Genomic DNA, 16,512 nt, shown 5'->3' on the forward strand with positions numbered 1-16,512 from the left:
CATCTTTTTTTGCGAGGTTGTCATTGGCCTAAAGTTGTCTGTAGAGATTTTAACATCTTTTCATTGAGACGAATATGGCCCCAAACATGAATATAGAGCGGCCCAACCCGTGAATACAGAAGCAGAACTCCCAGAGGGAAGTCTGAGGAAGGGAACACACACTAGTTAGAACGCCTCGTCCTTGGCCCTGCCCTGATTCCAGCCTCTGCCGATGACGCCTCGTCCTTGGCCCTGCCCTGATTCCAGCCTCTGCCGATGACGTGACGTCCCTTCGTATTCAGTGTGACAGGTGTTCACAGAGGGCTCTCCAAGGGGGGATTGCTGGTGAGTTCAGCTCCGGCCTCGTCCAGCATTTCATGTGATTAAATGTTTAAATCGCATTTCTAAATGTTTTTATAACCATGTTTTAAGCCTGCTGCAAGGTGGTCTGTGCTGCTGCTTGGGGTCCTTTTCTGTCCTGGTCTTAGGGGTGAAAGCTGCCCCATCAGGGGACCTTGAAGGAGACCAGGAAGCCAGAGAGAAGAAAACAAAGTGTGGCTGTGCCCAGCAGGTGTGCATTTACATAGGGGTTTTCCCTCCGCGGCCCACTCTGTCCCAGCGCTGGGATTGGCCAAGGACCAGCTCCTTTGCCAGGGAGCTCTGAGGCTTGGGCCCCACCCCCACCCCCACCCAGGGTGGCACAGGGGTGTGCCCAGGCAGGGAGGCCACAGGACAGCACAGCTTTCTAAAATGAGTCACACTAGATCTGCACTTTACACATGCAAAACTCAAGTCCACTTTCAAGGTTACTTGTAAAGTGTTTCACTTAGGGCGTCGCCCCCTAGCCTTTGTTAATTCCCCTTCACGTCACTTCCCCTGCTCTGTTGTTAAGGCTTTGGCAGGAAAGCTGGGGTCATGTTTGTTTCCTGCGCTCCATGAGTTTACTTCCGGTGATTCTGAGTCCAGTACACGAAACTACAGGAAAGGAGTGACTTGCTGTGCAGCTTTCACAATAGCGAGGGGAGTGAGGGTGGCACAAGGAGTTACAGGGCATTTGGGCTGTCACCCAGCAGGTACCTGCACCTCCCGTAGGTATGGCCCGGCAGCAGGAGGCCGAGGGAAGGAGAGGTTGAAAGGCTGTCTCCCTTGGGAGTCAGGGTGAAGACCGGAAGCTTCCAGAAGACAACCTGGGGATGCTAGAGAGCTACAACCACTTCCTTCGGTCGGCCCCACGGCTCCCAGAAGGTGTTCTCATTGCATTTGAACCCCTCCCCATATTGCAGACTCGGCTCCGAGTGGCTGGAAATGAGGCCAGGAGAGGGTTAGCAGGTGCCTTATCCCATGCAGATCTAGCCAAGGTGTTCTCCGGCTCAGCTCGCCTCCTCCCACCCTGTTTGCGGGGTCTCAGCAGACACTTGCCTGCCTGGCTCGGGGAGCAGCTCTACAGGAGCGGCCCGGGGAGGTGCCCAGCGTGTGGGGTCCCCGGTTCTTGCTGCTGAGGCAGTGGGCTCGGGGAAGGGCTGCTTGCACTCAGATTGATCCACCAGCTGTGATTTGTCATTTCTCCAAGGCAGGCGCTGTTTTCTCTTGCTTCAGGAGGCCCCTTCGACACCTGCTTTATTTTTCTTCCTGCGCTGACGTGACGGGAGACAGGTGTTAAACTACTTAATCACTTTAAAATTGTTTTAATTTTCTGTTTTTTATTGATCCCTCCAGCACCAATTAATCAACTCACTGGACCAGGCAGTTAGTACATTAAAAATTGTCAGGGAGGCCGTGCATCTTGCAAAATGTCTAAAAAATATTCGGCTAGCAGATTTCGTTTTTCTTTGGCATGCAACAGTCCTTGGCCCTCAGCGCTCCCACGTGGAAAGGGCCGCTGGGTCTGAGGCGGACCAGCTTAGCCAAGGTAACGGCCGGGCTCTGGCCAGAGGGGCTTCCTGTGGGGGAAACAGGCAGGTGCCCTTCTCATCGGATCTCCACCTTTCCTTCCACTTGTGTTCTCTGCTTCCCAAACAGCGCTGGGTCCCCTTTGCCTGAGAGTGTTGGGGATTTTGCTCTGGGCCAGGGGTCCTCAAACTTTTTAAAGTGGGGGCCAGATCACGGTCCCTCAGAGAGCTGGAGGGCCGGACTATATGAACTACTAATTCCTACTGTAACACCTCGGCTGCGCTCACTGCCCAAAAAACCTGGCGGGCCGGATCAGACTCCTCTGCGGGCCGCATGTGGCCCGCGGGCCGTAGTTTGAAGACCCCCGCTCTGGGCCATGTGTCCTGTTCCCCCACCACACACACACACACACACACACACACACACACACACAGGGCAGGACTTGATCGTCTGTGACTGCCCTGGAACCCACGGCCAGATTTCCTTTCCCAGGACGCTGGCACTTTTGACACATCCTTCTGTTGTTGCAAAGCCACCTCCCTGGGTTAGAGGCCTGCTCTCCCTGGTAACTCTGTGTGCCATACCACCTTGTCCCTGGCCCTGGGGGATGAGCCCGAAGCCCTTCCATTGGGGGGTTCTGGGCCACCTCATCCCCACGGCCACCCGTCCTGTGCCCCTGTTATCCCTCCCCTTGAAAATGATTAACTTCCTGGCTGTACTTTCTGAATTAACAAAAACACGGACAGAATACCCAGGGGCTGCCTTAGCATTTCTCAGGCGTGGACACTTGCTTCCCAGGGTTCCCATTTTTGCCCAATTTTCTATCACTTTCTAAAAGCAAGCCCCTTATTTTTTCTGTAGCAAATTAAACATCAAGCAGCTGGTCTGCCTGGTCTGGCTGTCTGTCCCTTCCCAGGGGGTCCCAGACTCCCAAACTTCTCTCCCCACCTCGCCCTTCTTCCTTCCTTCTTTCCCCCTAGTGTCAACACAACCGAGGGGAGGGTCCTGTTATCCTCCTTCCCCAACCACACAGGTTTCCCCAGAGACCTCAGACACCGGCCCTTTAGAATCAGGGCCTGCAGCCCCCCCCCAGAGGAAGCCCGGATCGCAGGTCAGCCCCCGCAGCCTGGCTGGACTCACCTGTGCCCAGCCCCCAGCCCCACCCGCTCTGTATTAATTGGAATAAGATTGGGCTAGGACGTGTAATCCGGTATTGATTTTCTCTCTGGACGCCACAGCTCTATTTGCTCACATCTGCCTGGTGTTTAATTGGCGCTTTGCTCTGGAAACCAGAGAGATCTTATCGGCCGGTTGGGTTTCTTTTCCTGGGACACACAGGCACGCACACACCCTCACGCCCAGCCCTGCCTCTCCCGCCCCCCCCCCCTCCCTCCCAGGAGGCATTCCTGCTGGGTGGAGGGGAGGAGAAGGCCTCTGATGGGCTTTCTCAGCAACTTCCTGTCTTTACACTTGACCTCTGGTGCCCCTGGCTGATCCTTCCTGGCGTGGAAGTGTGTGGCTGTGGAGTCACCCTGGGTTCGAATCCTCCTCCTCCCCAGCATGGCCTTGCAGCTAACCTCCAGAATGGATCTGCGTGGCAGTGCGGTCTTCCTCTGAGAGGCAGGCAGCATCCTGGCTTCGTGGGGTTTTTAGAGACTGTCCGTCAGTCATCACACCTGGTGCCTGGCGGTGTGTGGGTGTGTGTGTTGTAAATGCTGCCATTGGTCAGGAACAGCGTCTCCTTCAGCCTGTGCAGCCGTGGGAGGCCTGCTGTCTGAGAGACCATGGCCACGTGTACCGGGAAGGAAACGGAGTCTCCCGTCACCTCTGTGTGACCGAGCCTGTGGGAGAGCATGGCTCCCAGGGCTCACGGTCCCATGAGCATCTCTGACGGAAGGTCCTGCTGTCACCTCTCACCTTGTCTGAGCCCCAGTGACTCTTATCCTCTCCCTGCAATAGGGAGCTCCTCTCAGCAGGGCCCCTCCCCACACAGCCCAGGCCTGCCCCTGTGTGGGGGGCTGGGGGTGGGGGGTATTTTCTCTCCTCTGACTATGGCTCCACCTTTGGGCTGGTCTGCCCTGGGCTTTCTGTAGCAAAGCGAGGGGGGTGGGGGGGAGTGGCGGGGGCTGCAAAGGCCAGAGGTAAACACTAGTTTCCTATTGACACAGCGTTCATTCTCTCGCCTGGACGGATGAATGTGCCCTCACTCACTTTACCAAGATTAATGATGTTTGTTTGCCTGCACGGAGAGGCCCAGTGAGGGGCTTTTGAATGCCGAGGGGGAAGAGGCGGGCAAATGTTCTGTCTGCAGGAGAACGGGCCTCCTGCACCACTGCCAACCGCATTGTCCCTGCTCAGGCGGGGGCACCTTGCCCTGGAAGAAACAGGAGGAAAGGAATATTTAACAGAACGAGAGCTGTGTGTGTCCTGTCCCAGGGCATTATTACCAACAAGGACACCTCTGCAGACCTGCACTGGGGGCCGGAGGTCAGCCAGCTCCTCCCCGCACCGGTCACCGGAGCCTCTCTTCCCATCGGTGCAGTTGGGGTCCTCACCCCATTTGCACCCAAGGCTGTGGCCAGAGGAGGCCCAGGCTTTCGTTCATTGCTCTGCACCACAGGTGGGGAACATTCGGCCCGAGAATCACATAAGGCCCATGAAATCATTTGGCCTGGCTTTGCCAAGGCATTAGGGGTGAGTTAATGAAATGTTTGACCGCATACAGCAGGCTAATTTTTAAGGTGATAATTCTGTATGGCCTGGGAATGATGTTATAAATATCCAAATGGCCCTGGGCAGAAAAAAAAGATCCCCACTAAGGAGTGACAGAGTATTAAAGGAGACAGACAGGTCGGGCTTCTGAGGTGGGCACTGGCAGAGGAGCATGGAGTCAAGTGAGGCTGCCCCAGGCCAACCGTCAGGGAGGAGCCTCCTGGGCCTGCAGGTGATGGTAACGGGATCCGAGCCGCTTCTGCTCTGTGTAGGTTCAGCACAGCTTAAAGGGCAAGAAGGAGCCAGCCTACCGCACACTCTTCTCACAACAGCGCGGGCTGAGGACAGAGGTGCGGGGCTGGAGCTGCTCCTCCGAGCCCAGGACTGTCATGGTCTCCTGGGGGCGGGGGATAGACCAGGCCATCTCCTGGAAGGCGGCCTGAATCAGCAGACCTCCACGGAACCTCAGGGTCACTCCCCAGGAGAGCTGTCCAAGACTCAGAACCAGTAAACACTGGGGGTGGGAGGAATTGTTTGTTGAATCCAGTTCCTTTCTGTCACAAAGGGTGGGCCACTACAGCCTGGCCTTCTGAGCGGAGTGCAGAGCTTGGGAATGAAGAGAGAGAACGGGTAGCAGGACCCAGCTCTCAGGTCATTGTTACCAGGTGGGGAACACTGGGAAACTCTAACCCAGGGTAGCTCCCTTCTCCCATATGTCCCCTAATTGGACTCCCTTACAGGGGCAGCCTGTAAGCAAGCAACAGAGCTTTTCTCTCTCTCTCTCTATGTATGTGTTTCTAACACAATTAAAAAAAAATTATTTTCTTGCCCAGCCGGCATGACTCAGTTGTTGAGCGTCAAGCCATGAACCAGGAGGTCATGGGTCTATTCCTGGTCAGGGCAAATGGCTGGGTTATGGGCTCAATTCCCAGTGGGGGATGTGCAGGAGGCAGTCAATCAGTGATTTCTCATCAGTGATGTTTCTATCTCTTCTTCCTCTCCCTTCCTCTCTGAAATCAATAAATATATGTTTTAAAAATTATTTTCTTACTTTATTAGTGTCCTTTCTGTTATCTATACTAATAAAAAGGTAATATGCTAATTAGACCAGGTCGACTGTCCATCTTCCAGATGTCCAACTTCCTTCCAGACAAAGCCATGGTGGTGGGGGCTGAGGCAGAGGTAGTTAGGGGCATCAGGCCAGCAGGGGAGGGCAGTTAGGGGCCATCAGGCAATATCAGAGCGGCAGTTAGGGGTGATCAGGTAGACAGGCAGAGGTAATTAGGGGAAATCAGGCCAGCAGGAGAGAGCAGTAAGGGTCAATATCAGGGCGACAGGGGAGGGCAGTTAGGGGTGATCAGGCAGACAGACAGAAGAGTTTAGGGGCAATAAAGCAGACAGGCAGAGGCAGTTAGGGGTGATCAGGCAGGCAGGCAGGGGGATTAGGGGCAATCAGGTAGGCAGACAGGCAAGCCATTAGGAGCCAGCGGTTCTAGATTGCGAGAGGGATGTTCAACTGGGGGGGACTGCCAGTTTAGGGATTGGACCTAAACTGGCAGTCAGACATCCCCTGAGGGGTCCCAGATTGGAGAGGCTGGGCTGGGCTGAGGAACCCCTCTCTCCATCCATGAATTTCATGCGTTGGACCTCTAGTAAAGTATAGAAACCCAACTCAATTAGACAAAAAGGTATCGTCTCCTGAAAAGGCTGGAGTAGATCAGGCCTGGCTGCATTTGTGCCTGAAACAATAATACCAATTCAATCCTGCTCTCCCGCCCTCTCTCAGATCTATTTTTCTTCCCGTTGGCTTTCTTCTCAGGCAGGTGCCCCTCACAGAAGCAAGGTGGCTGCAGCAGCCATAAAGAACTCCAGGTAGAGAGGTAAGGGAAGTGCTTCTGAGAGCAACTTAGGTCCTTGGCTCATTGGCTGGAATTGAGCCTGGCATCCCTGAACGAACCCATCCCATAACCAGAGAGGTGGCATTCACTGATTGGCCTAGGACTGTGCCACTCATCTACACTTGGATTTGGGGGTGGGGTCAGCCTGCCCATAGTGGATCAATCAAACATGGCAGGAGGGTTGTTTCTCCTTAGGAAAGTCCAGGTGGCATTACCAGAAGAAGGCCAGGGTCGGTGCCAGGCTAGCCAAGACCACAGAAGCACACTGCCATTCACTGGGCAATGTTATCCTGCAGCACAGACCCTCTGCCCTGGTTTCCTGGGCATGTGATTGTCCCGGCCAAAGCAGTACCAGATCTGCAAGCCCACCGTTGCATTCTTTCCCAGGACGTAGTGGCAGTGGTTTAGCTAATTCCTTAGAGCGGGGTCTCTCCCAATGGCCCTTGGAGGTATGCTTATGTCAGACCTTCCCACAAGCGTCACAGACACGGGGCTGATACCAAGTGGCTTGGGAAACCTCAGGGGTCCTGCCATCCTCCCTCTTTCTACGGGAAGAAGACCAGACCTTTGCGGCTTTGGTGCACCCCTGCTGCCTGCCTTCCCTGCCTTTTTGAATCTTTGTCGCCTGGGGAAGAAGGAAAAGCTACAAAACTCAGTGGACATCTTTATGAACAACTCCAGGGTTTAAATTTGAGTTGGGCTTCTCAAGTGTGCGTGTGTGTGTGTGTGTGTGTGTGTGTTCCTCACTGTTTGGCAAATTTGCCCATGCCCCGTGTTCTGGGGCACTAATTAACCAGGCACATTCCAGGGCCACACCCTGTCCAACTGAAGCAAATAGCTGAGAAGGGCCCGGGAATCTGTATGTCTAAGTTCTGTCGTCAGGTGAGCTTGGGAAACTGCCTAAATGAGTATCTGGCTGTGGTATGTCTGCTCTATCCAGGAACCACTCCAAGAAAAATGACATTTACTGCAATTATGCATTACAACAAATAGATTAGTGTGTCTTAATTAGTGAACGTTATCTGGTCCTCTTGTGCCCTCTGTAGCTTTCAGGTCTTCATACACCCGGGGAGTAGACACAGCCCTGACTTGGAGCTGGAAGACAAGGAGTTTTGACCTTGGACAGGTGTCCTCAGCACTCCAAGCTTCAGTTTCCTCTTACACACCCTGGGGACGAAACCTGAGGACCAGTCCATCTGAGGACCAAATGGCATAACATCCACGGAAGCAGATAGTGTGTCATAGTGAGCACAGGATTGTATCACATGGGGATCTGGTCATTGCTTTTCATCCAAACACCATAAATTCTTAATTTCAGGTGGTGTCGAGGCAGTGATTCTTACGGATGAAAAGTTGCCTACATTCTAGTGCTCCTTATATGTTAAAGGATGTCATGCTTTTGATGAGATAAGGTATTGTGTGCACTGCATTTTGTTAAGGTACATTGCCATTAATTAAATTCTCTCTTATTCGTAACCACTGCCTGCTGCGGGTTTTCTGTTCCCTGTGAAGACACTTCTCATGCACTAATAGCTTTGTGTTCACTTTCTTTCTTGTCAGCCTGTCTCCTTCTAGACTGAGTAGCAGGGGGCCAGGGAGCTCGTTCTGTGTCTGTATCCCCAGCAACGAGCACAGTGACAGTCAAAAGAGGACTTCCCATTGATTGCATGAATTTTAATTTATAACATATATAATCCTAATTCTCCTTCTAAATAGTTCATAGCCCAGATGTTCTCTTTTTAAATAGTTCACTTCAAATGGCCCTCTCTCTTTCCCTTTTGTGGTAATTAAGAATGAAAGCTCCAGAGTCAGTCAGACTGGGTTAAGCTGTGTGACCTAAGGCAAGTTACATAACTTCTCTGTGTCCCGGGTCCTTGGCTATAAAATCCTATCTAATAAAGACAGATTATGCAGATTGATCTCCCTCTCACAATCCGGGACTGCTGGCTCCCACCCACTTGCCTGCCTAAATGAGTATTTGGCTGTGGTATGTCTGCTCTATCCAGGAACCATTTTGCCTGATTGCCCCTAATTGCTTCTGCCTGCCAGCCTGATCACCCCCTAACCACTCCCCTGCCAGCCTGATTGACATCTAACTGCTCCCCTGACAGCCTGATCACCCCCAACTGCCCTCCCCTGAAGGCCTGGTTCCCCCCAACTGCCCTCCCCTGCTGGCCTACTCATCCCCAACTGCTCTCCCCTGCCGGCCATCTTGTGGTGGCCATTTGTGACCACCTAAGGATGGTCATCTTATGACCACGTGGGGGCGGTCATTTTGTGTGAGGGCATGGCAGTCAACTTGCATATTACCTCTTTATTATACAGGATTCCTCCATACATTCTCAACCCAACCTCTGACCAAGTTGAAATGACATGATCCAACAGCAGATTTTGATCTGGTACATTCTGTTTATCTGAGCATCATCAGATGGTGAGTTCTTCTAAGCAAAATAATTTCCCAGTGAAAATCCTTCTAAGATATGCTCTTCTGGCCAAAACGGGTTTGGCTCAATGGATAGAGCGTAGGCTTGGGGACTGAAAGGTCCCGGGTTCGATGCCAGTCAAGGGCGTGTGCCTTGGTTGCGGGCGTATCACCAGTGGGGGGCGTGCAAGAGGCAGCTGATCGATGACTCTCATCGATGTTTCTAACTCTCTATCTCTCTCCCTTCCTCTCTGTACAAAATCAATAAAATATATTTAAAAAAAAAAAAGATATGCTCTTCTGGCCATCTTATGCAGAAGGCAAAGGACACAGGCTCTGGGCCATCGTTTCTGAAGGCTCTGGGCCATCGTTATGAACACGAACCTCAGTGATGTCCTCAAAGGCCTCTGACCTAAGCTGGGTTTTCGGTCCTATTCCCAATGCCCACAGATGGCTGAGCTTCTGCAATTCCTCTTGCCGCTTGTTGCCTGCTGCTAGGAGTCCATTGGGACTCTTGTGTCTTGGCTCTGGGCCTCTCTGAATCTAGTCTTCTACCCGAGGCAGCTGAGCCTTGCCTGGGAAAGCAGTGTGTGCACGCCCTGTAGCTGCTACTTTCTTGTCCTCTGAGACTTCCCCCTTCACCATCAGGTTCCAACGGTCACAAATGCTAGGCATCTACTTACACCCATCTACAGCCGTCCAGGAATATTTTACTGAGCCCCTGATTTGGGCCAGGCTCTGTGCTTTGAGAAGAGGAGTGTTATCTGGACACATTCACCCAGTCACACACTTTCAAACTTCTCACACTGCTGTGTGCATATAGACTGCCGGGCATCTTGCTAAAATGCAGCTTCTGATCCCAAGGGTCTCAGACGGAGCCTGAGTGTCTGCATTTCTAACAAGTTCCCAGGTGAGGCCATCGCTGCTGGTGCTGCTGGTCCATGTGTTTGAGTACCACGGTGTTAGCAGGACGCACACACGCCGATGTCCTTAGGGGCCAGGAAGATGACTTAATGTCGAAGCCCAAGCACGTGGAATGGTCAGGGAAATGGTGGGGACCGCTCACTGGACCAGGCTATCGCCATTCTGACCCACTATCATTTTCTGCCTTCACCCCCGACCTGCTGGGGACATGTCCCGTGTCCTTCTAACACTGGGAACCACAAGTGTGCGGGCTGTGGGATGTGGCAGGATCTGGGCCTGTCTGTTGGAGCCTCTTGGCTGCCTGCCAGAGCAGGATTCCGTGGCTGTGGGAGCGCAGGACTTAATTCCTTCCCCTTCTCTCAGCCCTGAAAAGTTTGTGATGTGGTGGCAGAGAAGTTGCAAGAAGCATGAATATCTTAAAAGTTTATTTTTTAACTCATCATGTGTAAGGTGTCTCTTTCATGACCAGACATAAACAATGGGCGGGTGTGGGTTTATGGCTTATGGTTTCTCTGTGATGGAAGAAGTGTGATAGTCTTTTTGCTTCCATTGATTTTTTTTTTTTTTTTTTTTTTTTTAGAGAGAGAGAGAAATGAAGGAGAGAGGGAGGGAGGGAGGGAGGGAGGGAGGGAGGGAGGGAGGGAGAGAGGGAGAGAGAGAGAGAGAGAGAGAGAGAGAGAGAGAGAGAGAGAGAGAGAGAGAGACTTTGATGTGAGAGACACATCAACTGGTTGCTTCCTGCATGACGGGGATGGAGATTAAACCTGCAACCCAGGTATTTGCCCTTACAGGGAATCAAACCTGAGATCCTTCAGTGTGAGAGCCAACACTTGAATCACTGAGCCACACCAACCAGAGCCTCTGTTCTTTAGCAACATACACACATATATTCACACATACATATACACATGCACATGCATGCACACACACGAATGTGGACATCTGCAGAGAGCAAGACATTCCAAATTCCCCGCAGGAGTCTGAGCCATTCCCCTTGGGCTCTTCTCTGCATCTAGTCTTCTGATGAGGCTTGAGCAAGATATGCGCGCAGTGGTCCCGGTGCTCAGGACAGCAGTGAGGGAGGGGCGACACCGGGAAGGCTGGCGTCCTGGAGCCACGGGGCCCGTGGCAGCTGTCCCAGAGCCTTGATTGGAGGAGGTCTTGTTTAGCTCAGCGAAAGTCTCCCAGGAAAAAAATCAACTTCCCCCCAGGCTGGACTTAATACTGACTCCAGAGGACTTGAATCAGACATGCAAGAATTATAGTGATGACAGAGCAGTTAGGATTACAATATACTTACAACAAAGGCGAACATGCACAGGTTTTTGGTCACTGGCTTTCTCTCCATACTTGCTTGATGACTTTGCATGCCTGGCTCCCTGAGATTTCAGAAGCATTTGTTTTTTGTGAGTCCTTAGGTCCCCCCAGGCTGCTGCCCCTTCTGCTGGGTGTGGCCACAGGGCCCCACTATCAGGACACCCCTGTCGGCAGAGGGCTCCTCAACGCACCTTGTGACCAGGAGCACACAGATGGTGCTCAATTCTTATAACCTTCCCCCTTCATGGGGCGAGACTCCACATGGGGCCTTCATTGCATATTGAGGGTTAGAGCTTAAAAGCAATCTCTGTTTTTTTGTCACCCTACCCCGTCCTCTGGGTTCATCAGGCTGGTGCCTCAGTTTCCTGCCTGGGTCTTCCTCTCACCTTCCAGCTGAGCTGACTCCACCGACCAGACTCACCTGCCCGCAGGCCCAAGGCACAGGCTGAAGGACCAGCTGGGACAGCTAAGAGGACAGGCTGCGCGCTGCTACTTGGGCCTGGGTGTTTGCAGAGATCATAAAGGTGGAAGGGCCCTAAAAGCACCTCTCATTCCAGCCTTTCCTGTTGCAGAAAAGGCTGCCCCTTGCTGTGGGGCAAACAGGTGTGAGGGCCTTGAAGTCAACTTGTCCCATTTCTGCGAGTTGGGTCAGGCTCTTTCTGAGGCTCAGTTTTCTCACCTGTGCAACGAGGATAACTACCTAGGTTTCTTGGAAGTGGGGTACTCTAGGCCAGCGTTTTTCAACTGCTGTTCCGCGGCACACTAGTGTGCCGCGAGATGTTGCCTGGTGTGCCGTAGGTGCAGACAAGACAAGAATTTTATAATTTTTCACTATTTTGTTTACTTAATATTTCATAATAAAGTAATTATAAAATACTTTCTTTGTGTTTATTTGATTCCTATTCAAGAGAATTACTTTATATATAGTCAATATAGGCACAGAGTTAAATTTTTTTAACATTTTCTAATGGTGGTGTGCCTCGTGATTTTTTTCATGAAACAAGTGTGCCTTTGCCCAAAAAAGGTTGAAAAACACTGCTCTAGGCCTTCATCCTGGGAGAAATCAGCAGGTGTCAGTTCTTTTATTTTCTCCCCTATTCTCTTTCCCTATTGGGCACCTCGTTCCCCAAACAGATAATTTCCCCCACTGGGCCATGAATTCCTGGAGGTCAGGGACCCCAATAAACTCTGGTTTCTCAGCACCTAGGACAGTGCCTGGCCTATACCAATGAGATTTCAAGTTGACCAATATCGTGCAAAGCTCTGGGACTCCCAGAACATTGATATTACCCCTGGGAGGGAGGCCTGTCCTCTGGGAGGGCCCCTCGGGGCTGGCTTGCCTGGGACTCCACAGCAAGTTCCACAGAAGAGCAGGAGCCACGGGGAGGTTTCTGGGACTTTTATTTTTACTCTTTATTTATATATATATTTCTTTATTTATTATAGAGAGACAGGAAGTGTGGGGGTGGGAGAGAGAGAGAGAGAAGGAAAGAAATGTCGATGTGAAACATCAATTCATCAGTTGCCCCCACTGGGGATTGCACCCTGGGTATGTACCCTGATCAGGAATTGAACCTGCCACCTCTTAATGTACAGCACGATGCTCCAACCCACTGAGCCACACCGGCCGGGCTTTACTCTCTTTAAAAAAAAAAAAAAAGCCAATGAGGTTGGGCACATGCTTGGTCCCTATTGGGCTGCATTCATTTGGTCAGCCCTACTTGCTTCCCTCCCACTTCCACCCTGGGATGAAAAACACCACCTTGCTGGCCAGTGTCTTCCCCCCAGTGCCCCAGCACCAGCTCCAGTGCCAGGCTCAGGGGGTCCAAGGTAAGGACAGGTCGTGGGTCCCTGTAAACCCTGACGCACCTTCTCTGCGGCCTCGGCCTCTCCCTTCCTGTGTGGGCACCCAATGCTGAGGTTCCTGCCAGCCCTACCGTCCCTCCCCTCCTTCTGGGTGGTTCTTGCATCAGCACCCAGGAAAGCCAGGTGGGTGGCTCTGGGGCGTGGCATCAGCTGCTGGGGCTCTCTAGTCTTTCCTCTGCCCCTGCCTACCACCTCCGTCCTTGCCAGCTGTGGGCCTTCCTGTCTCTTCCAGTCTGGGGGAATCGCCATCGAGGGCAAAGAGGAGAGAGGAGGCCAGGCCTGATCCCTCCAGGGGAGTGATCCTTGATTTGGGGTTCACGGTGTTTCTTCTTCTTCCCTGGGAGCCACCTCCCCTCCCTGAGGTGGCTTTCCTCCAGCCTGGGTTATGTATTTGCCTCTGGCCCCTCCAGTGCCCAGGTCTGAGGAGGGTACCATCCTGGACGTGCCATCGTTTCTTTCCCGTCAGCCAGCAGCTGCCCTGGGCCCAGACCTTGGTTTCTCAACTCTGGGAGCGGAAGGGAGCCGCTTGCACGCGGGGCCAGCCGCCTTCCTGGGGGGAGGCCCACAGCTGGATCAGGGTGATAAGTCTGGGATCCCACAGCCAGTTTCCCGGGTGCAGAGCCTGGTCATTTCATCCTTCTGTGCGCTTAGGAACCCCCAGAGCTGGCAGGGCAAGGCCTGGGCCCCCCAGAGGGCCAAGAGGCAGAGAGGGTGCAGGTCCCAGGCCCCTCTTCGCTGCCTCTTCGCTCCCTCCTCTCTCAGCCAGGCTGGTCTTCCCCACCCCATTCTGACCCCTCCTCCTCCTTCTCCTTGCCCTCCTCCTCCCCTCCCTCTTCCTCCGCCGTTAGCAGGCGCCCAGTAGTGCCCTGCAGCGCGGAGGGGCGGGGGTGCAGGCGGCCCCCGCGATGCTGGGGGGGGAAGTAGAGGGGGGTGGTTGGGGGTTGGGGGGCGGGTCAGACGCTGTGCGCGCCCAGGCTCAGCACCGAGAAGGCGGCGCGGTGCTTGCGGAGCAGCAGCCGGATCTTCTCGTCGTCCGAGTCCGGGTCCAGCGGCTTGTTGTACTCGTCGTCCTCCGTCTCCGAAGCCGCGCGGTCCCCGCCCGCGCCCGCCCCGCCTCCCGGGGCCCGGGGCGTGGAGGACGAGGGCTCCAGGGCGCTCTTCTTCCGCCACTTGGTCCTGCGGTTCTGGAACCACACCTGGGGCAGAGGGACCGGGTCACCCCAGCACGCACCGCCCCGGCAGCAGGTGCACGCAGTCCTTACTGTTACAGTAAATAAATACATGGCTTACTCACGGAGTCCAGTGTTTCCCAAACTTTTGACATATGTGTACCCCTTCTATAATTTTCGTAACGCTGAGTACCCCTCGTACTTATGAGAACGTTGAATTAGGCGCAGCTAAGCACGGTGCAGTGCATATCCCCACCGAACTCCGGTGCAACGCGTACCCACACCGAACGCTTCCCGTACTCCTGGGGGTACGCGTACCACGCTTTGGGAGACACTGGAGTAGGTTGTAATGTTCACGCGAGGTTTTTTAGGGGGCAATTAAAAAATAAGCATTTTAGGGGGCAATAACAAAATAAGCAGCAGCCCTCTAGGCTGAGCTGTCACCCTCCCCGGGGTTTGCCGTCTGGGCGCTCGGGAGGAAGATGCTGGGACAGGGGGTGGGGAGGGTGTAGCCAGTGAGGGCAGGTCAGTGGGTGCTCAGAGTCACCCCATCTTTTAGCTCCACCGTCCCTCTCTGAACTTCATTCACAGGTTCCCGGCTTAGTTATAAAAATCATCTAGTCTCCGTGCCTGAGGCAGTTGAAGAGTCAAGCACCTAAAGCAGAAAAATGTGTAAGAGAGCCACAGGGTTTCGTTCCTCTCAGATGCGCAGCTTTCTCTCCAGCAGAGTTTCTGCTGGGCCGGCAGGAGGCTGCGGAGGGCAGTGCTGCAGATCCAGAGCCCTGAGCCTGTCCTGAGGCCCCACCTTCCCCGGCACTTCCTTTACCCTTAAGCCTGTCCCCGGGCACAGAGCCCTCAGTCCCAGCACCGCTCAGAGCGTTCTTTGGTGCCCGGATCTAGCATGGAAGTTATCCCAGCAGCCTCAGGAGGCAAAAGCCCTTCCGGAGTTCAGGCTCCCTGGTGTCTGTGGGCATGAGCATGACCCTTCCTGGGTCTTCCAGGCGCCCTACACCTGGCATCCCATCCGAACGTCACCAGCTGTTGCTATCTCTGCCGGCTGATAGAACAAGCCTGAATCCAGCCCCAATGGGGCCCGCAGGCTCACTCCTGATCGGGGCAGAGGCTGCCACCAGCTCTCGAAGTTTCCGGCCCGATGGTGCAGAAGAGAGAAAGCCTGAGGCTGGAGCCCCCCAGATCTGGGGTTGACGCCCATGTCTGCACTTACCCCCCAGGTGATCTTGAGTGAGGCTCAGCTCAGACTGTTTTGTTTTTTTTTAAATCTGTAAAATGGGTCCTCATACCCATCTCAAGGTGGCTGTGAAGGTCAAATGAGCTGCTACAAACAAAGCTTTCAAATCTGGGCTCAGTCTTGACAGCCACTGTGTGGTTGAGGTCATTTATCTCCATCTCTGGGGCTGGGTGGGCAGGCAGTGCCCAGACAGGAGGCCCCTCGCTGAGAGCTGGGGGTTGCCCGGAGAGCAAGGATGCAACCTGTCCTTCGCGCTCCTCTCTGCCAGCAGCCACCTTCCCCCCCTCCCATCCCCCCCACCCCCAACATACACACACTCACCTTGACCTGTGACTCGGTCATCCCCAGGGAGTACGCCAGCCGGGCCCTCTCAGGGCCAGCCAAGTACTTGGTCTGCTCAAAGGTCTTCTCCAGGGCAAAGATCTGGTGCCCTGTGAAGGTGGGCCGCGTGTGCTTTTTCTTGTGGATGCTGTCACTCAGGGGGTCCGGGGCTGGCAGGAGGAAGGACAAGTGTGGTGAGCGGGGTGCGTGGGGTGCCCGCCCTGGGTCTCCCCCACCTACAGAGAAGCCGCTGATGTTGGGGGTGGGTGGGGAGGGGTGATGACACCTCTCACATGAGCAGCATTCTTGACATCCTGATGCTAGTGACTGTGACCTCTGCCATGTCCGGATGGGCAGACACCTGTTAGAGAGGCACCTGCCCCCGGTTACAGCTACTTAGAGAGAGGGCTGAGGGCCTGCCGTGGACCACCCCTGTGTTTAACGTTCTTACTCAGCGATGCTGACCTCCCCTCCAGGGCCAGAGGAGTTTCCCCTCCATCGCAGGGACACCTTCCACCCACAATCAGGGCCGAGGGGCCTGAGAACTCCTCCCCTCCTGGCTTCCTTGTTCTTGGGATCTTAGTTCCCAGGCAGGTCTCCAGAGACCAGAGCCTTAAGCCCCAAGTTACTGCTCTCCCCTATCCCCGGGCCTGGGGGTCAGTCATCCATCCCGGAGAGTGCAGACACAGAGGCTCAGTGCCTGACCCTCCGCCCCGCCACCGCGGCCTGCTAGGCAGGAGGGGGCTGGAGGGCTGCAGGCCCCAG

At 54.0% G+C, this 16,512-nt stretch overlaps 1 protein-coding gene across 1 annotated transcript in view; it reads right to left on the bottom strand.

Moving 5' to 3' along the window:
* Positions 1-13,898: 13,898 nt before the first annotated feature.
* Positions 13,899-16,512, bottom strand: part of NKX6-3 (NK6 homeobox 3) — a gene marked incomplete at its 5' end in the record, with an annotated part of 4,213 nt that continues 1,599 nt past the window's right edge. Inside the window, 2 exons of the mRNA XM_084880216.1 lie at positions 13,899-14,204; positions 15,748-15,917. Of these exons, the coding sequence (XP_084736342.1) occupies positions 13,962-14,204; positions 15,748-15,917 (413 nt within the window). The 3' untranslated portion in view covers positions 13,899-13,961. The remainder of the gene's footprint in view (positions 14,205-15,747; positions 15,918-16,512) is intronic.

This window comes from Pipistrellus hanaki (assembly GCF_964339955.1).
Source record: "Pipistrellus hanaki genome assembly, chromosome: 3".
Classification (NCBI taxonomy): Eukaryota; Metazoa; Chordata; class Mammalia; order Chiroptera; family Vespertilionidae; genus Pipistrellus; species Pipistrellus hanaki.